The sequence below is a fragment of the Colletotrichum aenigma genome (assembly GCF_013390185.1).
Source record: "Colletotrichum aenigma strain Cg56 chromosome Unknown KSG_Cg56_contig03, whole genome shotgun sequence".
NCBI classification, from domain to species: Eukaryota; Fungi; Ascomycota; class Sordariomycetes; order Glomerellales; family Glomerellaceae; genus Colletotrichum; species Colletotrichum aenigma.
This window is the reverse complement of record NW_023500909.1, coordinates 4,803,516-4,819,912: the sequence shown is the minus strand read 5'-3', so window position 1 is coordinate 4,819,912 and position 16,397 is coordinate 4,803,516. Positions and strand designations below refer to the sequence as shown.

At 56.3% G+C, this 16,397-nt stretch overlaps 7 protein-coding genes across 7 annotated transcripts; 2 read left to right on the top strand and 5 right to left on the bottom strand.

The window, feature by feature from the left end:
- Positions 1-1,447: 1,447 nt before the first annotated feature.
- On the bottom strand, positions 1,448-4,997 carry CGCA056_v005255 (SH3 domain-containing protein; the record flags this gene model as incomplete). The annotated part of the gene is made up of 3 exons (XM_037320508.1): positions 1,448-3,162; positions 3,212-3,286; positions 3,335-4,997. The coding sequence occupies 3 exons, from the start codon at positions 4,995-4,997 to the stop codon at positions 1,448-1,450; spliced, it is 3,453 nt and encodes a 1,150-aa protein (XP_037180598.1).
- Positions 4,998-7,187: 2,190 nt separating this feature from the next.
- On the top strand, positions 7,188-8,066 carry RPAP2 (putative RNA polymerase II subunit B1 CTD phosphatase RPAP2; the record flags this gene model as incomplete). The annotated part of the gene is made up of 1 exon (XM_037320507.1): positions 7,188-8,066. The coding sequence occupies one exon, from the start codon at positions 7,188-7,190 to the stop codon at positions 8,064-8,066; it is 879 nt and encodes a 292-aa protein (XP_037180599.1).
- A 478-nt stretch (positions 8,067-8,544) lies between these two features.
- rps-17 (40S ribosomal protein S17) lies at positions 8,545-9,203 on the bottom strand (the record flags this gene model as incomplete). The annotated part of the gene is made up of 3 exons (XM_037320506.1): positions 8,545-8,643; positions 8,735-8,935; positions 9,057-9,203. The coding sequence occupies 3 exons, from the start codon at positions 9,201-9,203 to the stop codon at positions 8,545-8,547; spliced, it is 447 nt and encodes a 148-aa protein (XP_037181818.1).
- A 465-nt stretch (positions 9,204-9,668) lies between these two features.
- CGCA056_v005252 (Queuine tRNA-ribosyltransferase catalytic subunit) lies at positions 9,669-11,011 on the bottom strand (the record flags this gene model as incomplete). The annotated part of the gene is made up of 3 exons (XM_037320505.1): positions 9,669-10,578; positions 10,632-10,882; positions 10,949-11,011. The coding sequence occupies 3 exons, from the start codon at positions 11,009-11,011 to the stop codon at positions 9,669-9,671; spliced, it is 1,224 nt and encodes a 407-aa protein (XP_037181819.1).
- Positions 11,012-11,581: 570 nt separating this feature from the next.
- Positions 11,582-12,994, top strand: CGCA056_v005251 (uncharacterized protein; the record flags this gene model as incomplete). The annotated part of the gene is made up of 1 exon (XM_037320504.1): positions 11,582-12,994. One exon carries the CDS (start codon positions 11,582-11,584, stop codon positions 12,992-12,994), a length of 1,413 nt encoding a protein of 470 aa, XP_037180602.1.
- Positions 12,995-13,270: 276 nt separating this feature from the next.
- On the bottom strand, positions 13,271-13,962 carry CGCA056_v005250 (uncharacterized protein; the record flags this gene model as incomplete). The annotated part of the gene is made up of 3 exons (XM_037320503.1): positions 13,271-13,420; positions 13,482-13,781; positions 13,858-13,962. 3 exons carry the CDS (start codon positions 13,960-13,962, stop codon positions 13,271-13,273), a joined length of 555 nt encoding a protein of 184 aa, XP_037181759.1.
- Positions 13,963-14,500: 538 nt separating this feature from the next.
- On the bottom strand, positions 14,501-15,603 carry CGCA056_v005249 (uncharacterized protein; the record flags this gene model as incomplete). Its single annotated transcript, XM_037320502.1, has 4 exons — positions 14,501-14,841; positions 14,919-15,004; positions 15,058-15,229; positions 15,291-15,603. 4 exons carry the CDS (start codon positions 15,601-15,603, stop codon positions 14,501-14,503), a joined length of 912 nt encoding a protein of 303 aa, XP_037180888.1.
- Between the last annotated feature and the right edge of the window lie 794 nt (positions 15,604-16,397).

Here is a 16,397-nt window from a genome sequence, read left to right as displayed (position 1 = left end):
GTGTCGCCTCTCTCTGGCACGGTCCTGTCACGGTTTCTGCATTTACCTCTTGCGGGATCGTGATAGGATTATGAGATCCATGTGATTCGCGTCCATATTGTATTTTCGCCGTCCATTAATTTTTGGTATGTATTCAGAGGCAAAATACTCCCAAACCGAATGAAGTGCAAAAGGCCCCTGGGGGAAAACCAGATAAAAGCAGCACCGGCGCAATCAAGATCTCCTAAGGAGGGTGTTATTCTGCACCAGCTTTGCGACAGCTGTGGACAGCAAGCGATTGCTGTCTCTGGCAAGACTCAGAAACATGTTACTCTGCAACCTTTATACCTTTCGAAGCCGATCTACTATGCCTCCCTCCATGAATGAGGGCAACCCAGAGCGCAACGCCGGACCCTCAGAGAAAGCCTCAACATTGCAGTTGGTCTGGTACAAAACGCCGGCAAACTCACCTTGGAATCATTTCTGAGAAAAGAGCAATGAAGTCTAGTCGCTGTCGTTGTGTTTTTGGTCGAATCGCACCTATATCCAACAACAAACACCAAGCTCGCAATGCAATCAAGAAGAAACTTCTCACGCTCTGGAGTCCAGCCCACTACTCCCCAACTCCGTCATCCCCGATCCTCGTGCGCGTATTCACGACCGTAGCACCAGCACCCTCAAAAGGGATCCCCAAACATCAGGGTAGGAGGTACAAGGCAAAGCGTCCCCAGGCCACCGTTAATCCTAATGCAACCGTTATTCAACCAACGCTGGACACTTTCGACTATTATTCTGTTGCTGTCGCTAAACACTGCTATCTCACCCATACATGGCTTATATACCGGGCTACCCACGATGACTGCGAACACGACTATCGTTGATGATATGTGAGATACGAACCACATGAGCTTGGTGGACTGCTCACTCTTGAGGAAGGGCAGGATAGGGAATGTCAACGGTATTGGTGCGTATCATGAAAACTCGAGGTTGACATCACGCCACGCATGTGTTATCGTGCCCAAAAATCTGCCTATCATTGTGCGTCGAAGCCATATAGGCGAAACGGGTCATACAGACGGTACACTGGCATGAAATGAAGCAACATCATAAGGGGAAGTATGGAGTAACCACAATGAGTTGCTGCTAGCTACCTAAAGCAAAGTAATGCAGCGGGCACAGAGCGAATGATCAACTAGGTAAAAAAGAAAAACCCAAGAGATGAAGAAGGTTTTGTTTTGGGGTGTTCGCGCTCCCATTCTAATCTCTCTTCTTCTCCCTTTTTTTAACAACGCGCGCACGAGAACAATGCATCTCACACCGATTCGTCGACCTCGTATTGACCCTTGATGAAATGCTGCTGGTGCCGCTGCTGCCTCCGCAACGACTTTCCACTCTTCAGCGAGCTCGTGCTCGCCGTGCTCGCTGCACGTTCTCTCGCCCTTGGAGGAAGACGTGGCCTAGTCATCTCCTAAGACGCCGGGCTGTTCCATCCAACCCAGCTGCGGGGCATCACACGCCAGATCTTGACCTCGCCACTGCGCAGGTCGTCGAGCTTGAAGCTCTCCACCTTGACCTTTTTGCTCTCACGGCCCTGCTCCCAGGCGCGAACCTTCTTCTTGGTTCCGTCCCACTCGGAGACAATGGCAACGTGATCGGGCTTGCCGACCTCCATCGAATATTTGGCGTGCATTGGTCCATGCTTGCCCTGGAAGCGGGCGTTGCGGATTGAGATAATGTCTCCGGCACGAATTTGGTCATTTTGTTGCGTTGAGGCGTTGGCCATGTTGGAATAGACAAGAGCGCCGTATGCTCTGGTACCGATAGGGGCAAGAACATCGTTGAATGGCTTCAGGAGCTCGAGAACCAGGCCCTGCGGTGTTCCGTCGGCGACAACAGTCTCCTTCTTAGAGGCGACCGCGTCAGCGATCGGACGTCCAAAACGCTCGTAAGACTGCTCCAGCTCATCCTGACGAAGGGCTCTAGGAGGCGAGTCGTGTCTTTGGTCAATTATGACATCCGCGGCGTTATTTTGGTCATATTGAACCGTGATAATCGTCTGCGAGTAATCCTGGAAAAGAACGTAGACCGTACGCGTGACCTGAGAGCCCTGGGTCTGCTCGTCCGTCTCAAAGTAGAGGTCCTTTCTTCCCTGGAACACGGGCGGTACAGTCTTCTCCTGGCGCCACCATCCGCTTTGCTTCGCCAGGTCCACATCGTTAGCAATAAAGCCGGATTCGACAGAGACGGAAGGTCTGTAAGCATCCATAGATCGGCGCTGAGACATGGAAGCTCTCGAGACATCCAAGGACTGCCGAGCGCGACCTGTGGGGGGCGCCGGTGGGGGGCCTCTTGACTGCGCAGGAGAAGGCAGAGGTGGTGACTCGGTTTGGAAGTAGCTCTCCTCCTCGATCTTTGGCGTGCGCTGGTACGGCAGCCTGGGTGCTGAATAGTTGTATGGGTCGTACTCATCATCGTCCTGCTGAGGAACGGGCGGCTCCTTCCCAGGTGGCGGAGGCGGGGGAGCTCCGCGCGGAACATCCATAGATCGTCGCTTGTCGGTAGGCGGGGGTGGGGGCTGAGACGGAATAGGAGGCGGGACGGCACGGGGAGCGGCACCGGTGGGGATCGGAGGTGGCATTGATGGTGGAGCATCCGACACTGGCGATCTGACGGATGTGTTATCCTCAATGCTTGAGTCTCGCGCATGAGCCTTGAGAGCATCCTTATGCGGAACCGACGAGGCAATGTCGGTGTCGTAGTCGCCCTCGTACTCAGTAACCTCGTCGTCTTCCTCTTCGCCCTGTTGGGGAGGGCGAATGGGAGGGGAAATTGGTGACGCGACATGCATGTCCTGTGTGGACTGGCGACTCAGCGACCCTCCCGGAGGAGGAGGCGGCGGCGGCCGAGACTGTGCTGGCGGAATAGCTGGCGCAGCTCCGGGAATAGGTGGTGGAGGTCTGCTCATGCGCTTGTTTGCAGCACCGGCAGGAGAAGTTGGCGAGAACTCGCTACCTGGGATAGGAGGCGGCGATCGAACCGAGGCACCTGTGGCGACCGGTGGCAGAGGAGGAGGGGCGCGTGTGCTCTCTTCGGGCCTTGGCGTATCTTGAGCACCACCCGACAGTTCGTCATCGGACACTGAACCTTCGCTGGGAGACTTAAGCCCAGCCGTGGGAGGTCGGCCTGTGATCGCGTCAGTGAAACCCAGAGTTGTAATTGTCATACTACTCACCCTCAGCCGGCACTGCAGGTGGCGCAGGTCTGGATCCCGGTACAGGGGGTGCACCAGCGGGTTCGCGAGCGGGCACTGTTGGCTGGTTAGAGATGATTCTGTGAATTGTTCCTGGAAGCTCACATGTGGGAGCAGGGCTCGTGACGGCCTCCTCCTGTGCCTCTTCGGCCGTTCGCGGAGGGGGTGGCGGAGCTCTGGAAGAAGTAGGGCGCTCGGGTTCATCGGCCTCAACAGGCTCCTCTTGTCTTTTCGGGACGCCCATTCCGGGCAATGCCATCATACCCGGCACCGGCACGCGTCCAACAGGAGACGTCGCCTCCTCACGCTCTTCCTCCGCAGGTGCCTCAGCAGGCTTCTCGACCTTCTTCTTCCTCGGCGGGGCCGGTGCACCCATTGGGATTCCGAACATGCCATGCATGCCCATGCCACCGCTCATCTTGGCCATTCTCGCACGAAGCTCCTCCTTCCTGCGGACCTCGGGGTCCATGTCGTCCTCTTCCTCTTCTTCCTCCTCCTGTGCGTCCTCTTGACGTGTCTCGGTAGGCGACGCAACTTGCGGTCGGGGGATGGGGCGCGGCGCCGCATCGCTGTCGTCCCGCTCAGTGAGGTCTTCCTGTCCTTCGGTGGTATCGCCGGCACCGCTCATATCGGCGTCGTTTCCGTCGTCGGCAGCAGGGCCTCGGGAGGACTTGCGCCTGGGTGCGGGTGGTGGCATGCGAGGAGAGTCGATAGAGCTTCGTGCCGCCGCCTGATCAGCGTCCTGGCTCTCGGGCGCCGCAGCCGAAGCTCCTCCAGCTTCCTCAGTAGCCTCCTGGCTGTCGGTACGCTTCTTGGGCGGGGGTCGCTTCTTCTCCTTCTTTGCGGCGGCATCTGCGTGGCGCTGGGCCTGCTCCAACTGCTGCTTCTGAAGCAAGGCCATGCGCTCCTTCAAACTCAACGGCTTCGGGGCATCTTCGCCTTCCTCGGTCGCAGCGGCAGCCGGCGCCGCCTTCTCGGCAGTCTCTTGGTTTTCCGCCTCTCGCTCTTGTATCTCGGGGTCTTCGTCTCTCCGGTAGACCTTTGCAATTGGGGCCTGCTGTGGAGGCGGTACATATGCGTTTCGGCTAGGCGGCGGAGCAACAAAGGGCTTCTTGATGAAACCGGTTCCGCCAGCCAACCCGCTGGGCTTGAAAGGTGTGATGGGCGCAGCAGAAGCCTTGTTAAAAGCCGCAATGCGGTCCTTGAATGCATTGCTGGAAGGCTTCGGGGGCGGTCCCGGCTTCGAAGGAGCAGGAGATGCCTTGGCGATGGGGGGCGACTTTGCCGCAGGAGGCTCGCTAGGCTTCGGGGCCGGAGCTGCCGGGGTTGGCTCAGGGACAGGCTCGGGTGCCTTCACGGGCACGGGTTCGGGAGCTGCGGGAGCTTCGGGCGAGGCGGGGAGAGCAGCCGGGACGGGCGGCGCAGGTTGCTCTTCTTGAACCTCGGGTTCCTGGACGGGCAGGGGCTCTGGCTGAGCGGGAGGGGGAGCTGGCGCGCTCGGCTCGGAGGCGGGAGATGTGACCTCGGGCTCCTTTTTGCGCGTTCTCGTCGGGCGAGGCGGGGCCTGGGGCTCGAACTTCTCGACGAAATTGCGAGGGAAGATGCCTTCGTGCTTGAAGCCGGAGTCGTCGACGTATTCCCCGCCATACCAATCGGCATCCTCCTCATCGGTCACAGTGATGATGACGCCGGCGGGGAATTGCAAATCATCGTCGTGGGGCGAAGAGTATTCGAACAGGGCCTTGACCCTGAAGGGGACGGTCGACATGGCCGGCAATATTCAAATCGTCGTCGTCGGGGGTGTGCGGGTTGTCGTCGTTCGTGTTGGTTTGTAGGTAGTTGGAAGAGGAGTCGAGCAGGTCAGGGCGAGCTGCTGCTCTGGGGTGTGGGGCAACGGAATCGGAATCGTCGTCAGCAGCTTTGACCTGGGGCGCTGCGGTGCGCTGCACTGATGGGATGGATGGGCTGTTGGCTGCAGTAGCGGGCGGGAAGCGAATAGCAGGGCGTTATTCGGGCAGCAGCGATTAGCAGCAGCCACAGCTCACAAACGCGCTGGGTTGGCGATGGGTTGATGAGCAGATCGCGAGTTGTGGCCGGAGGGAGGGACGGATTTTCTCAAACCGATGGAGGGGGGTTGAGGTGACCTGGGATTGGGAACCGACGGGGTCTTGTCGGAGGAAAGAGAGAGACAGAGAGAGGCTGTGACCTGTGACGAGGAAGACGGGGGTGGAGGGATCTACAGTTGGCGTGTCGACGTCAGCGCATGAACTTGCAACTCTCTTAGTTCAATGTGCCGGGGCAATTGGGGGCCCTTACCTGGGAGGGACACCTATGCGCACACAAGAGTCATGTATGCAGCCTGGGGCGCAGAATGGAGAATTCCATGCAGTATTTTGGGCCACGGTGACAAATGATTTTTTGGTGTTCTGTCACTTGGTTGCAGCAGAAAGAGGCCTGGCTGGCTGTCTGCCCAAGCTTCCGGGGGTGGGAGGTTGCGTGGTTGTGGTGCGTCTGCGTCGCTTCGCTGGGGGGGAGGATGAGAGGGACGGGAGCCGCAATACCTTATGCGGGCGGGAAGCTGGCCGATGGGAGGGGGGCAATCTCGTCGAATATGTCTGCCTAGGCGGGCCAGCGCCTCACCAAGGTGCGCTGTGCCTCTCAGTCAGTGTCCGTAGATAGCACCTGATTATCCGTATCTTAGGTTGGTCGGTATGTACGGTGACTGGCAGGCGGTGCTAAGAGCAGGGGTTCGTTCGTATAACGTCGTCCCAAGAATACGGGGGCAGAAAGAGTGTCACTGTCTGATATGTGGTGTTGTGTGTTGCCTTTGCAAGCAGTCGGGGTTTCGGGGTGTGGAGTGGATTTTGGGTTGCTTCTCGAAGGAGGCGAAGGCGGAGGGAATATTATTAGACGTGATGCTTCACTTCAGGATTCTCAAACAGTCTCGCCGTACGCCGTCATGGACGGGAGCAACGGCAGGACTAAGATGGGCCAGCGCAGCACGAGGCACAGCCAGGCTCGACGGAGCGCGTGGTTGGCTGGCAAGATGAGGTGGTGTACCTCACTTGCTCACCTATCTACTAAGGTAGGCACGGCAAGGTACTTTCAAAGGTAGATCAACGCCAACAACTGGGTAGCAGCGGCAGATGTTGGTCAGGCAGGTAGCCGGAGGTCGTCGGGCTGATGCTGCAAGGTAGGTATGCCTGGCAGCTGAGGTGGCTCACGCCTTGAATTGGAGAGCGGGGGATCCTTTGGAGAGGCAACCACAGCCATCATCCCAGATCACGACTCTGAGCATATCCATCCATCCATACAAACATTAGGTAACCGAACGGTGCTTGTGGCACAGGGCAACCCCGTCAGCGCCGGTCGAACCAGTGTTGGAGGTGAGGACCGGACGAGAATGCGCTTCTTTTCTTCAGCTACCTGCACCAATGAGATCATCCTACATGGTGGTCGAGAGACCGGACTGCGTGCCAGCCAAGCCACCCGCGAGCCCCGAGCCACCACGTCTGGTCAAATAATGCTATGTACCTAGGATTCAGCAAAGCTGTCTGGCTGTGTACCTTACCTAAGGGACCTGAATGTAGCGGCCCGGCTTGGCCCCTCATCGATACGTACCTTTTCTTACCAATTGTCTTCGTCTGCACTGCTCCAGCACCACCTCGGAGCACCAGATCTGAATGTGGGGTCGCGAGCTCAAGCAGCATCGAATCTTCTCCAACGCGCCTTAACAATTTTCATTCTCACCAATCGCCGCCCTTGCTGTCGCAACTCTCGTCACGCCCCGAGACCTCACTCTGTCTCACAACCACTCTCTACAGTAACGGTCGTTGTCAGCTTTTGAACTCTCACAGCTCTCGCGTCATTCAAGTCCATCTCCATAAACCAGCACAGCCCACAACCGAACCTTCATCCACACTCCAACCTCCAATTCACCAAAACCTCAATTCCAAAAATGGCCACCGATGCCCGGCCTCTCAAGGGCATCCTCAAGAAACCAGCTGCTCCCCCAGAACAACCCAGACCAGACCCTCGCGAGATCGCTATTCAGCACGCCCGCATCATCCACCAGCGCAAAGAGCTCGAGCTCCAGATCCTCGAATCCCTCGCCCTCCTCTCCGAGTACCCGACGGTCCGCGGCAGCCCACGCCACTCCTCCGCTAACCCTGCCCCGCGCGACGTCGCCGACTTCAAGGCCAACGTCCGCCTCTTCCAGCCCTCCGACTACGACGACCTCATCGAGGAGCGCAACGTCAACGGCTTGTGCGGCTACACCCTCTGCGCCCAGCCCAAGCCCGCCGCCTCCAAGGGCGGCCAGTGGAAGCTCGTCAACGTCGGCCGCAGCGACTTTGACATTGTCAACCGCCGCGAGTCCGAGAAGTGGTGCTCCAAGGACTGCCAGCGCCGCGCGCTCTACGTCAAGGTCCAGCTTAACGAGACGGCCGCGTGGGAGCGCGCGGGCATCCCGGACATTGAGATTGAGCTGCTGGGCGAGGAGAAGCCGGCGGAGGACCTGGCCGCGAAGGCTGCGCGGGACCTGGCCAATCTGAGGCTGGAGGAGGGCAGGAGGGCGGGAGACCAGACTGCGACCTTGGCTCTAGAGCGAGGAGAGGTGAAGAAGGAGGCTACGCCGGGCAAGCAGATGACGTTGGCTATCCGAGAAAGGGAGACGAAACCGCCCGTAGAGGAGGGCGTGTTTACGGCAGGACCTGACGATGCACATATGCTAGTTGAAGGTCACAGGCCGGGAGCTGGAAAGACGCAGGCTCAAGTTGAAATGGCCGAACTGGAAAAGTTGATGGATGCTCAGAAGGCCGACGCAGAAATGTCATGATGTAGGACTACAGAAGAATTTGGGTCATTTGGAGCATGGATTTGGAGCGTGGACTGGCCCGATGGCTGGCAGCTAAACCGGTCATCGATGGAAGTAGATTTGATACCCCCCAAAAAGCGGCGAGCCAGCATTTTGACAGCATTTCAGCCTCAATCTCACGTTCTCGTGCCGCGTCACCACGTCGGTACTATTGTATGGCATATCAACAGAGGTTCGACAGGGCCAGAGCTTCACGGTTAGAGAGAATCGTCACAGTAAAAAGGGGGGTGGTATTGGCAATCAAGCGTCATCTCCGGAGTGCTCCAGGAGAATCGGCGACACCTTGTGTGGGAGAAGAAACTTTTTTCCAGTTTCCTAAAATGCAACTCACTACCGTCCTCGAGACGCCTGTAGCAATGTATCATGATATGCCGTTGCCGTTGCCGTGAGACCGTAAACTTTTCCACCCCGATTTTTCCTTCTTTCCTGAGCAAATAATTTAGTCGCGACGAGGGGGGCGGTCGCCGAAACGGCGGCCACCGCGCTCCTGGACCTGGGTCTGGGCGACGGGGATGACGTTGACGGGGATGGCGTCGAACTGTGTCACGGCAAGTTAGCATCGCCATCACTATCTGTTGTCGCGGGGCTGCAGGTCCTCCGCCGTGGTGTCTGGGGGGAGAGAGACGTACGCCAAGGTGCTTCAGCAGGTCCTTGGTCTCGACATCGACGTCGAGCTGGCCGCTCTCGGAGTTCTGGGTGAAGTCGAGGGCGGAGATCTCGGGGACGTATTGGTCCTTGCGCTCACGCTCCTCCTCCTGGAGCTTGAAGGAGATACCGCGGACGGGGCCACGCTGGATACGCTTCATCAAGTGCGTGGTGTAACCAGCAATCTGCAATTCAATCCACCGTCAGTATGAAATTCCCCCTTCTCTTCATGAGATTTTTCGCAGCACGCTCGCCGTGGCCCAAAAGGCGCCCCGGGAGCGCGCCTCTCTCGGGAGGTATTCTGACCTTGTTGCGGAGGCGCTTGGAGGCGATGATGGCGATCTCATCGCAGATGCGCTTGTTGGTCTCGAAGTCCAGGGTGAGCTTGGGGTAGTAACGCTCAATGATGACCTTGGCGGACTTCTTGACGGTCTTGGTACGAACGCGACCCATTTTGGCAATATTGGCTCAGGTGGTTGCTGGGAACGGTGGACGGGGGTTAGTGAGTTGTCGAGATGGAGGCTGCCGTCGGTCGTCGCTGAGTTGAGAAAAAAAAGACGCGATAGTGTGCACACTCGTTAGGGCAGACCAGCCGAGAGTGGAGACGGAGGTCCGTGCGCTACAGCAGTTCACGTGAATTGATGGGGCTTCCGGGTCGGCACCCCGGTCGACTCGCCGGAATGCGGATCATGGGTACCGGACTTGGCGCCGCCGTCCTGGACCGCGCGCGCTCGCTGCAGTTGGCGCAAGTCGCTGAGATGGTACAGATTGAATTACTCTCGTACCCGGCCTTGCCGTGTCTCGATATTCTCATCGAGTTCCAGACGAGAGAAAAGCGACAGGTAAGGCCATCGCAGATACTCTCTTTGGCAATTTAGCTTACTCCAAAATCTCCTCGTGGGTATCAACATGTTTTTACTATTTTGTCAAATCTACACCAACCCCTTTTAGAGCATCTACTGCCCACTCGGGGTACTTTGCCTTGTCATCATACAAGCCACCAAAGAACTCCCTGATGTATGCAGGGAACCTATCCTCAATGATGGACTGCCTAATTTCCCTCATCAGGTTCAACTGATACCATACGTTGTGTATACTCAACAGGTGAGCAGCCACGGTCTCTTTGCCGGCGTTGTGGTTAATGAACGCCCGGGTGACATTCAAACTGCCCTCGCCCCTTCTACAGCACATGCAACCACAGCCCTCCTCGATAGGACCGTAGTCATGCTCGTACCTCCAGTTACGGATGTTGAGGACACCAGCTTTCGTGATTGCATTACCAAAACGTGCTGTTCGCGTGGGCCAGACACAGTCGAACATGTCTGCGCCCAGCGCAACGCTCACTACCAAATCTTCCGGGTAGCCAATTCCCATCACATAGCGCGGCTTGAGATCAGGCAGCAGTTTGGTGCACGTTTCGACAACGCGACAGTAGTCGGCCTTGGCCTCACCACCGCTTAGTCCACCAATAGCAATTCCAGGGGTGTCTCGGGCGAGCATCTCGCGGGTGCACTCGCGGCGCATTTCAAGGTCGAGACCACCCTGGATGATACAGAAGAGATTCTGAGTGGTGGGGTTCTTGTGCGCAGCAATGCAGCGATCAAGCCAACGTACGCTGCGCTCCATGGCCTCGCGCATGCGGGCGGCATCCGGAGATGTTGTGACCAGAACATCGTCCAGTTGCATCATGATGTCGCTTCCAATCGAGTTCTGCAGAGACATCGAGTGCTCCGGCGTCAAAAGCATCGGCGAGCCGTCATGCGGACTAAGGAAGCGCACGCCCTCCTCCGTGATGTGGGCCAACTTGAGAAGACTGACCATCTGGAAGCTGTAGGACGTCAGTCGCAGTTCCGTTTGCACGCAGATCCTTCGCATTCTTACCCTCCGCTATCCGTCAAGATATTGTGCTTCCATCCCTGGAGCTTGTGCGCCCCGCCCACGGCATCGAGAACCTCCTGTCCAGGCTTCAAGCCAAGATGGTAGGTGTTGTTCAAACATAACCGGCAACCGGTCTCTTCGAGCTGTTCGGGGGTCAAGCCTTTGAGCGAAGCCTGGGTTGCGACCGGCATGAACATGGGAAGCTGGACCGAACCATGAGGAAGCGTCAGGATGGATGCGCGAGCTCTTGTCGTCTAGCCTAGTTTGTTAGCACCGTCCAGCCAGGGCAGAGTCATGCGATCAATCGCATGGCTACCTACTGAACAGCGAGCAACGAGCTTGAAAGTGAGCGCGGGCGAGGACCCGACAGTGGTTGACGCCATCCTTTTCGCTGCCCACATAGACGATCGTGCAGTCCGCAAGCTGCCGGAGAGAGTCGAGTGAGAGTGTGGTTGGAAAATGTCAGTTGCTAAATTCGATGCCCGCGCTAGAAGGAGCAGTTTCCTAACAAGGCACCTGTGATTCGTGGTGGGGTGTGCATGGGCTGGACGTCTTAGTGGGGAACCAACAGGTACTCGTCACTGTCACTGCACTCGATTGGCGTCTCAAGGCATGTGATATATTAACCAGAAAACTCTTAGTAAAACTGATGATGGCTCATTGAACCGAGTAAAAGTTTTCGTAGAAGTCGTAGAGAAAGATTAACGATGTAGGAGACTTGAACCGACCCTGAGTACCCGACTTCGCAGTCGTTGACCCTTCCCGTCCCGCGCCTGGACTCGACGACCCCCGGGCCCCAGCGCTTCACTGCCAGCAGGGGTAGCTGTTGTCCAATCAGACGGCTCCGGCATATTCCGGCCTACTCCAATTGAAATTTCTCCCGCAACGACGCCAGTTTTTGTGATACCTGCGATTGACGACCGAGCCTCCGACGACGTGCTCAGACAGCCGCAATGTCTGCCCGATTGACGCCCGGAGGAGCGCTTCTGCGCTCCTCGCGGATGTTCACCATTCCGAATCCGCTTCCGCAACCCGGCGGCGAGGCTGGTGCCGTCGCTCGCCGCCTCTCCCCCAGCGCGACGACCGATTATCCCACACATCAAGCCATCACTACCCCCGAGTCCTCGAGGAAACTCGGCGACTGGGGTTTCAAGCGCTCCCTTCCCATCCAGAAGACGATCAAGACCTCTACGCCAATTGTGCGAGTCAAACAGATCGATACCATCGAGGGAGTCACCGACTACAATTCCGCCGCCGACCACGCCATCACTCTCCAAAAGTTCCAGGAGATGAACCTCCCCGTCTCACTACCCACCTCGAACAGGGTTCGCCTTGGAACCCTGAATGCCGCTCCCAAATCCGTCTTCGAGGACGAGCATGACTTCACAACACTGGAGGACGGTGCCGCCGAGGACAACAGGTGGAAGTTCCAGGGTCCTTGGCTTGCTGGTCTGACCGAGGGCGAATTCGACCGATACTTGCGCAAGAGCGTCCGTAGCAAGCGCGAGGAGTTCCGAAACTATCTCAGGGAGGTTCTCGCCGAAGACATCAACAAAGACAGACGTCAAGCTGCTCTCGACAGAGGCAGCGAGGCCCCGGAGCCGGTCACAGCTAAGGACATCACCGAGGACCAGGTCCTTCAATACCAGCGCAAGATACGTGCCGACCGCGTACTTCTCTTCACGCACATCAGCAAATTCCTGGATCTTGCTCCTCTCCAACCACCCCCCACAGCGAAAAACTTCGTCGACGTGACCCAGAACACCCGGCCTAGCACATGGGCAGAAGTTGGCCCGCCAATGTCCCACCCTTCCGCCGGTATCTCCTACCTGCGTACTTCGGCCTTTGCCGAGAACCACCCCGTCTACGGACCGCAGGCGGAACACACGCCCGTGTTGGCGCGTATCATCGCGCCGCGACAGGGCACCCAACATGCCAAGCTTGGTGTGGCCGGTTTCGTCACCGACGTGCCCCTGGGCGACAACGCCTTTAACGAGAGGTCGTTCAGAGGCAACCACAAGAACCGCATTGCTGGCATCACGTCTTTCGATCCCGATGTGAAGGGTGGTGCAAAGGCCTACGTCAAGCCGGTGTCGGCATGGATGAGCTCTGTTGGCCGCATTCTGATTGGCCTTGACGCTGCCGAAGGGGAGTCGCAATCAGTCCTCAAAGAGATGACCGGCAAGGAGCAAATCTACAATGACAAGGACGTCTCCAAGATTCCGGTAGCTGAGCCGAGGGCGCCGTTCGCGGGGCTCAGGGGAGCCGCTGCCGCCGCCCCCACGCCGTACTTCCGCACACCTCAGCAGCCGTACAAGCCTGAGCAGACTGGAAGCAAGGAGACCTATGGCATTGACTTGTCTTGAGTCGTAGCCATGAAGGAGATGAAAAATATGCCCAGGATGATTGAAGATTAGAACCCTCTTCTCTGGCGGACGTGGGCAAGCGCGCCTTGTACTATGTATGGTTCTGTAAAATAACAAGAATAAAGCCCAAATTTCAAGACAACCAACAGCGGCGTATCTATGATCTGATGTGTCACCTAAAATCAAGTTTGCTATGAAGGGTATCGTCTCTCACTAAACCTGCAGACCATGCTTGCAGAAATACGCTTGTCACCTGATCAAGTCCGGCATCTCACTTCAACTGGAATCTTCAGAGTCCGAATGGAATTCACGACTCTCCCCCGTCAGAATGTAAGTAACGGCATCCAAAGCAGTCGGCAGCCACTTCTTCACCAGCCGGCACTCCATCAAGACCACATTGACACGGTCATAGGCCGCCATGACATCCTATCGGCAAAATCAGTACACTGCCCCGCCAAAGAGATTGCCCAAGATCTGTCAAACATACATCGCCGCGTCTGTACGGCTTCTCCTCGAGCTCCCGGAACCGCTCCGCAAGCGCCGTGAACCTGTCAGCGAGGCGGGGGATGTCGTTGATCAGAACATCGTCGCCAGGAGGTCCTCGCGCGTACGGGTCCCCCGGCGCCCGTTTCATGGATTGCGTCCACGCGGTGTAATTGATGGTGGGCAGCTTCTTGCGCTCGGCGTCGGCGATCTCTCGGATGTAGTGGATAGTCGCCTTGATCTTTGGGATTGTGCGGGTGGTTTCGGCGATGGCCCAGTTGGCGGGTCGCCACATCTCGTCTGTCTGTAGAAAGGGTGAGGCTTGTTAACAGGACTTGCTTCGAGATATCACGGGGAACACAAGAGGGGCTCGGCCTTACGACTCTGGGGTTCCTGTCTTTGTCGGCCAAAAACTTGTTGGTGCGAGCAAGGATCAGTTTGCAGGTATCCGCGATCTCGGGGACGTCGTCGAGACTGGCTGCCATTTTGCTGCTTGCGATTTTGGACCCCGGTGCTGACTGCTGCATATGTGACTCTGCTTTATGAACATGCTGTTGTATCAGAAAGTTTCCGCAACATCTTATACTACTGGTAGAAAGGGTTATCCATTCACTTAGTTGATCGATACGAGTGAAATGTCTACTTCACAGTCCATGAATCACAACACTGGTCTTGTCAAGCGGATTGAGAGCCTTGATTCGATCCGAATGAACGTTCCACCACGAAAAAACCTTCCACTGATTGTTGGCGTTGCATTGTATCCAAAGTATCGTAGTAGAAGGTGCTGAGACTGATGAAGTAACCTTGCTGTGTAGATTTAGTTCATGGACTGACAAGACTTGTAGGGATGACAGTAGTCTTGGAACCCCGAAGAGACAGTTAAGGAGCGAACCTGAGCTCCTGTCTTTGCGAATAATATGAGCAGCTTTCAACAAAACACTACTTCCGCGAAGCCACAAAATGTTGGTATTGCGTCCTGTTGTAACTACAATTTTCCGGAACCCCCTTTCCCCCAGACCTTCCTCAGATGGGTATGCCGTGATCATCCCGTGGACGCTTCACGCTCGACCAAATGGCAATGCCTCCCACCATCATGAACACGATTACAACTACAGCGATGACAACGACAATGCTTGTGTTCGGCTGTGCAGACGAGTTCGTGGCTTGGCCTACTACCGTGTTTGATGGTATTGCGGAGTTCATCGTAGAGGTGGGGACAGAGGGGTTTGAAGTCGATGGTAGGGACTTTGATGCAAAAGCGGTGCTGAATAACTCCTCAAAGGAGACAGAGCTCGTGGCCGTGGCCGAGTAAATCGTGGTGTCCAGATTCGAGTTACACCAATACGGAGCAATGGATTGCATAGCTTTGTTACAAGCAAACAACGGGTCAGCCATAGACGCGAAGTATTCTAACCGGGATTCTGGGAACGAGAAGTCTTACAGGAACCATACTCAGGGTTGTGAATCCAAGCCCAGTTGCCGCAAGCTTCGTGTGCGTTATTGAAGGCACCTGGAGCGGACGTGGGGCTTGCCATTTGTTAGTCAAGGATCTCAATGTTGCAGCCAAAGGCAATACATACCAAAGGCATTCTTCCATGCGCGAGAATCTCTCACTTGATGACATGGTCTCCGGCTTGACATGCGAAGAGCATCCCATGACCCAGTCGCTCATGCTGTGACAGGCTGCCGGAGTCGCAGTCTCTACCCGGCACTCCTCGAAACCTAGACAGTCTTGGAGGTTTTGGAGGAACTCTACATGTCTTTTGCATCAGCTTGACTGTCGAGCAAGCCAAGAAAAAACATGATGACTCACGGTCTTTCTCTGGGCTTGCGGTCTCGATTTGCGCTGCACATGAGGACCAGACGGGTGTCAGGGGCGCCTCTTCCAGACAACAGAAACATCTGACGACGTCCACTCCGTCGTGAGTTATCACCGGGGGCGCTGTCCAGGTCGTATCAAGCCCGGTTTTAGCTCGGTCTATGCTGAATCTTGCGGTGCAAGAGTTGTCGACGGACCTCGCGATGGCACATGCGTCGCGAGTGACGGTTCTCTGGGCATCGATAAACGAGGCCAAGAAAAGGCCTAGGAGACTAAGAGAGCTAGAAGGAAAGAAAGTGATGAACATTTTGAAGTATGTTGCTCTTGAGTGTTGTCGGCACGAAGAACTAATGCTAATACAATCAAGATTATTCACACATCAACGATATCCAAGATCGGCGCTGCTGCCATATATGAAAGGTTCCATCAATTTTGGCCCTCGAAGACCTCGACGCCCGACTGTAATGCCACCCATTCGCTCAAGGCAACCGGGCGAAATGCACAGGCCGTATGCAATTTGGCCAAGTCATGGCAGACCAATGACTGTAAGGCAGATAATGCGGGTAGAGGCGATGCAGAAAGATGATCGGGTTGGAGATGGTCACTCCATGACCAGAAACCTGCACGGCTAGCAGGCGGTACACCTTGAAAACCGACGAACCCAAGCGTAGAAAGAACAAGTCATGTGATATGGGTCAGGCTTACCATCAGGTTGACCTGTACCAATGTCCCAAAGCATGGTTTTGGGAAACTGCCACGAAAGTGCAGAAATTCGACTGTGTAGAGGCAGAGACCCGCGCCACCGCGCATGTAAAACCACCGACCGACGATGGGCGGCAGTGGCTATGCCGGGCGATTATGAAGGCGCAAGCTAGACTTACAGGTTGCCCAAATCTTAGGTATATGAAAAGGAGTGCGCCGCCCAGTCAACTCCTGGTCGGCCTCACCATTCCATTACAGCTCTCAGAGTCACAAGCTCCCCCCTTGAGGTGCATGCACATCTCCGACCTTATGTAGGTTTGCACAGCTCAACCCCAGACTTATGGAAGAGCCACTCCTGTTGCATCGGTATCAACCCATGCCATTCATTGACCACAAATC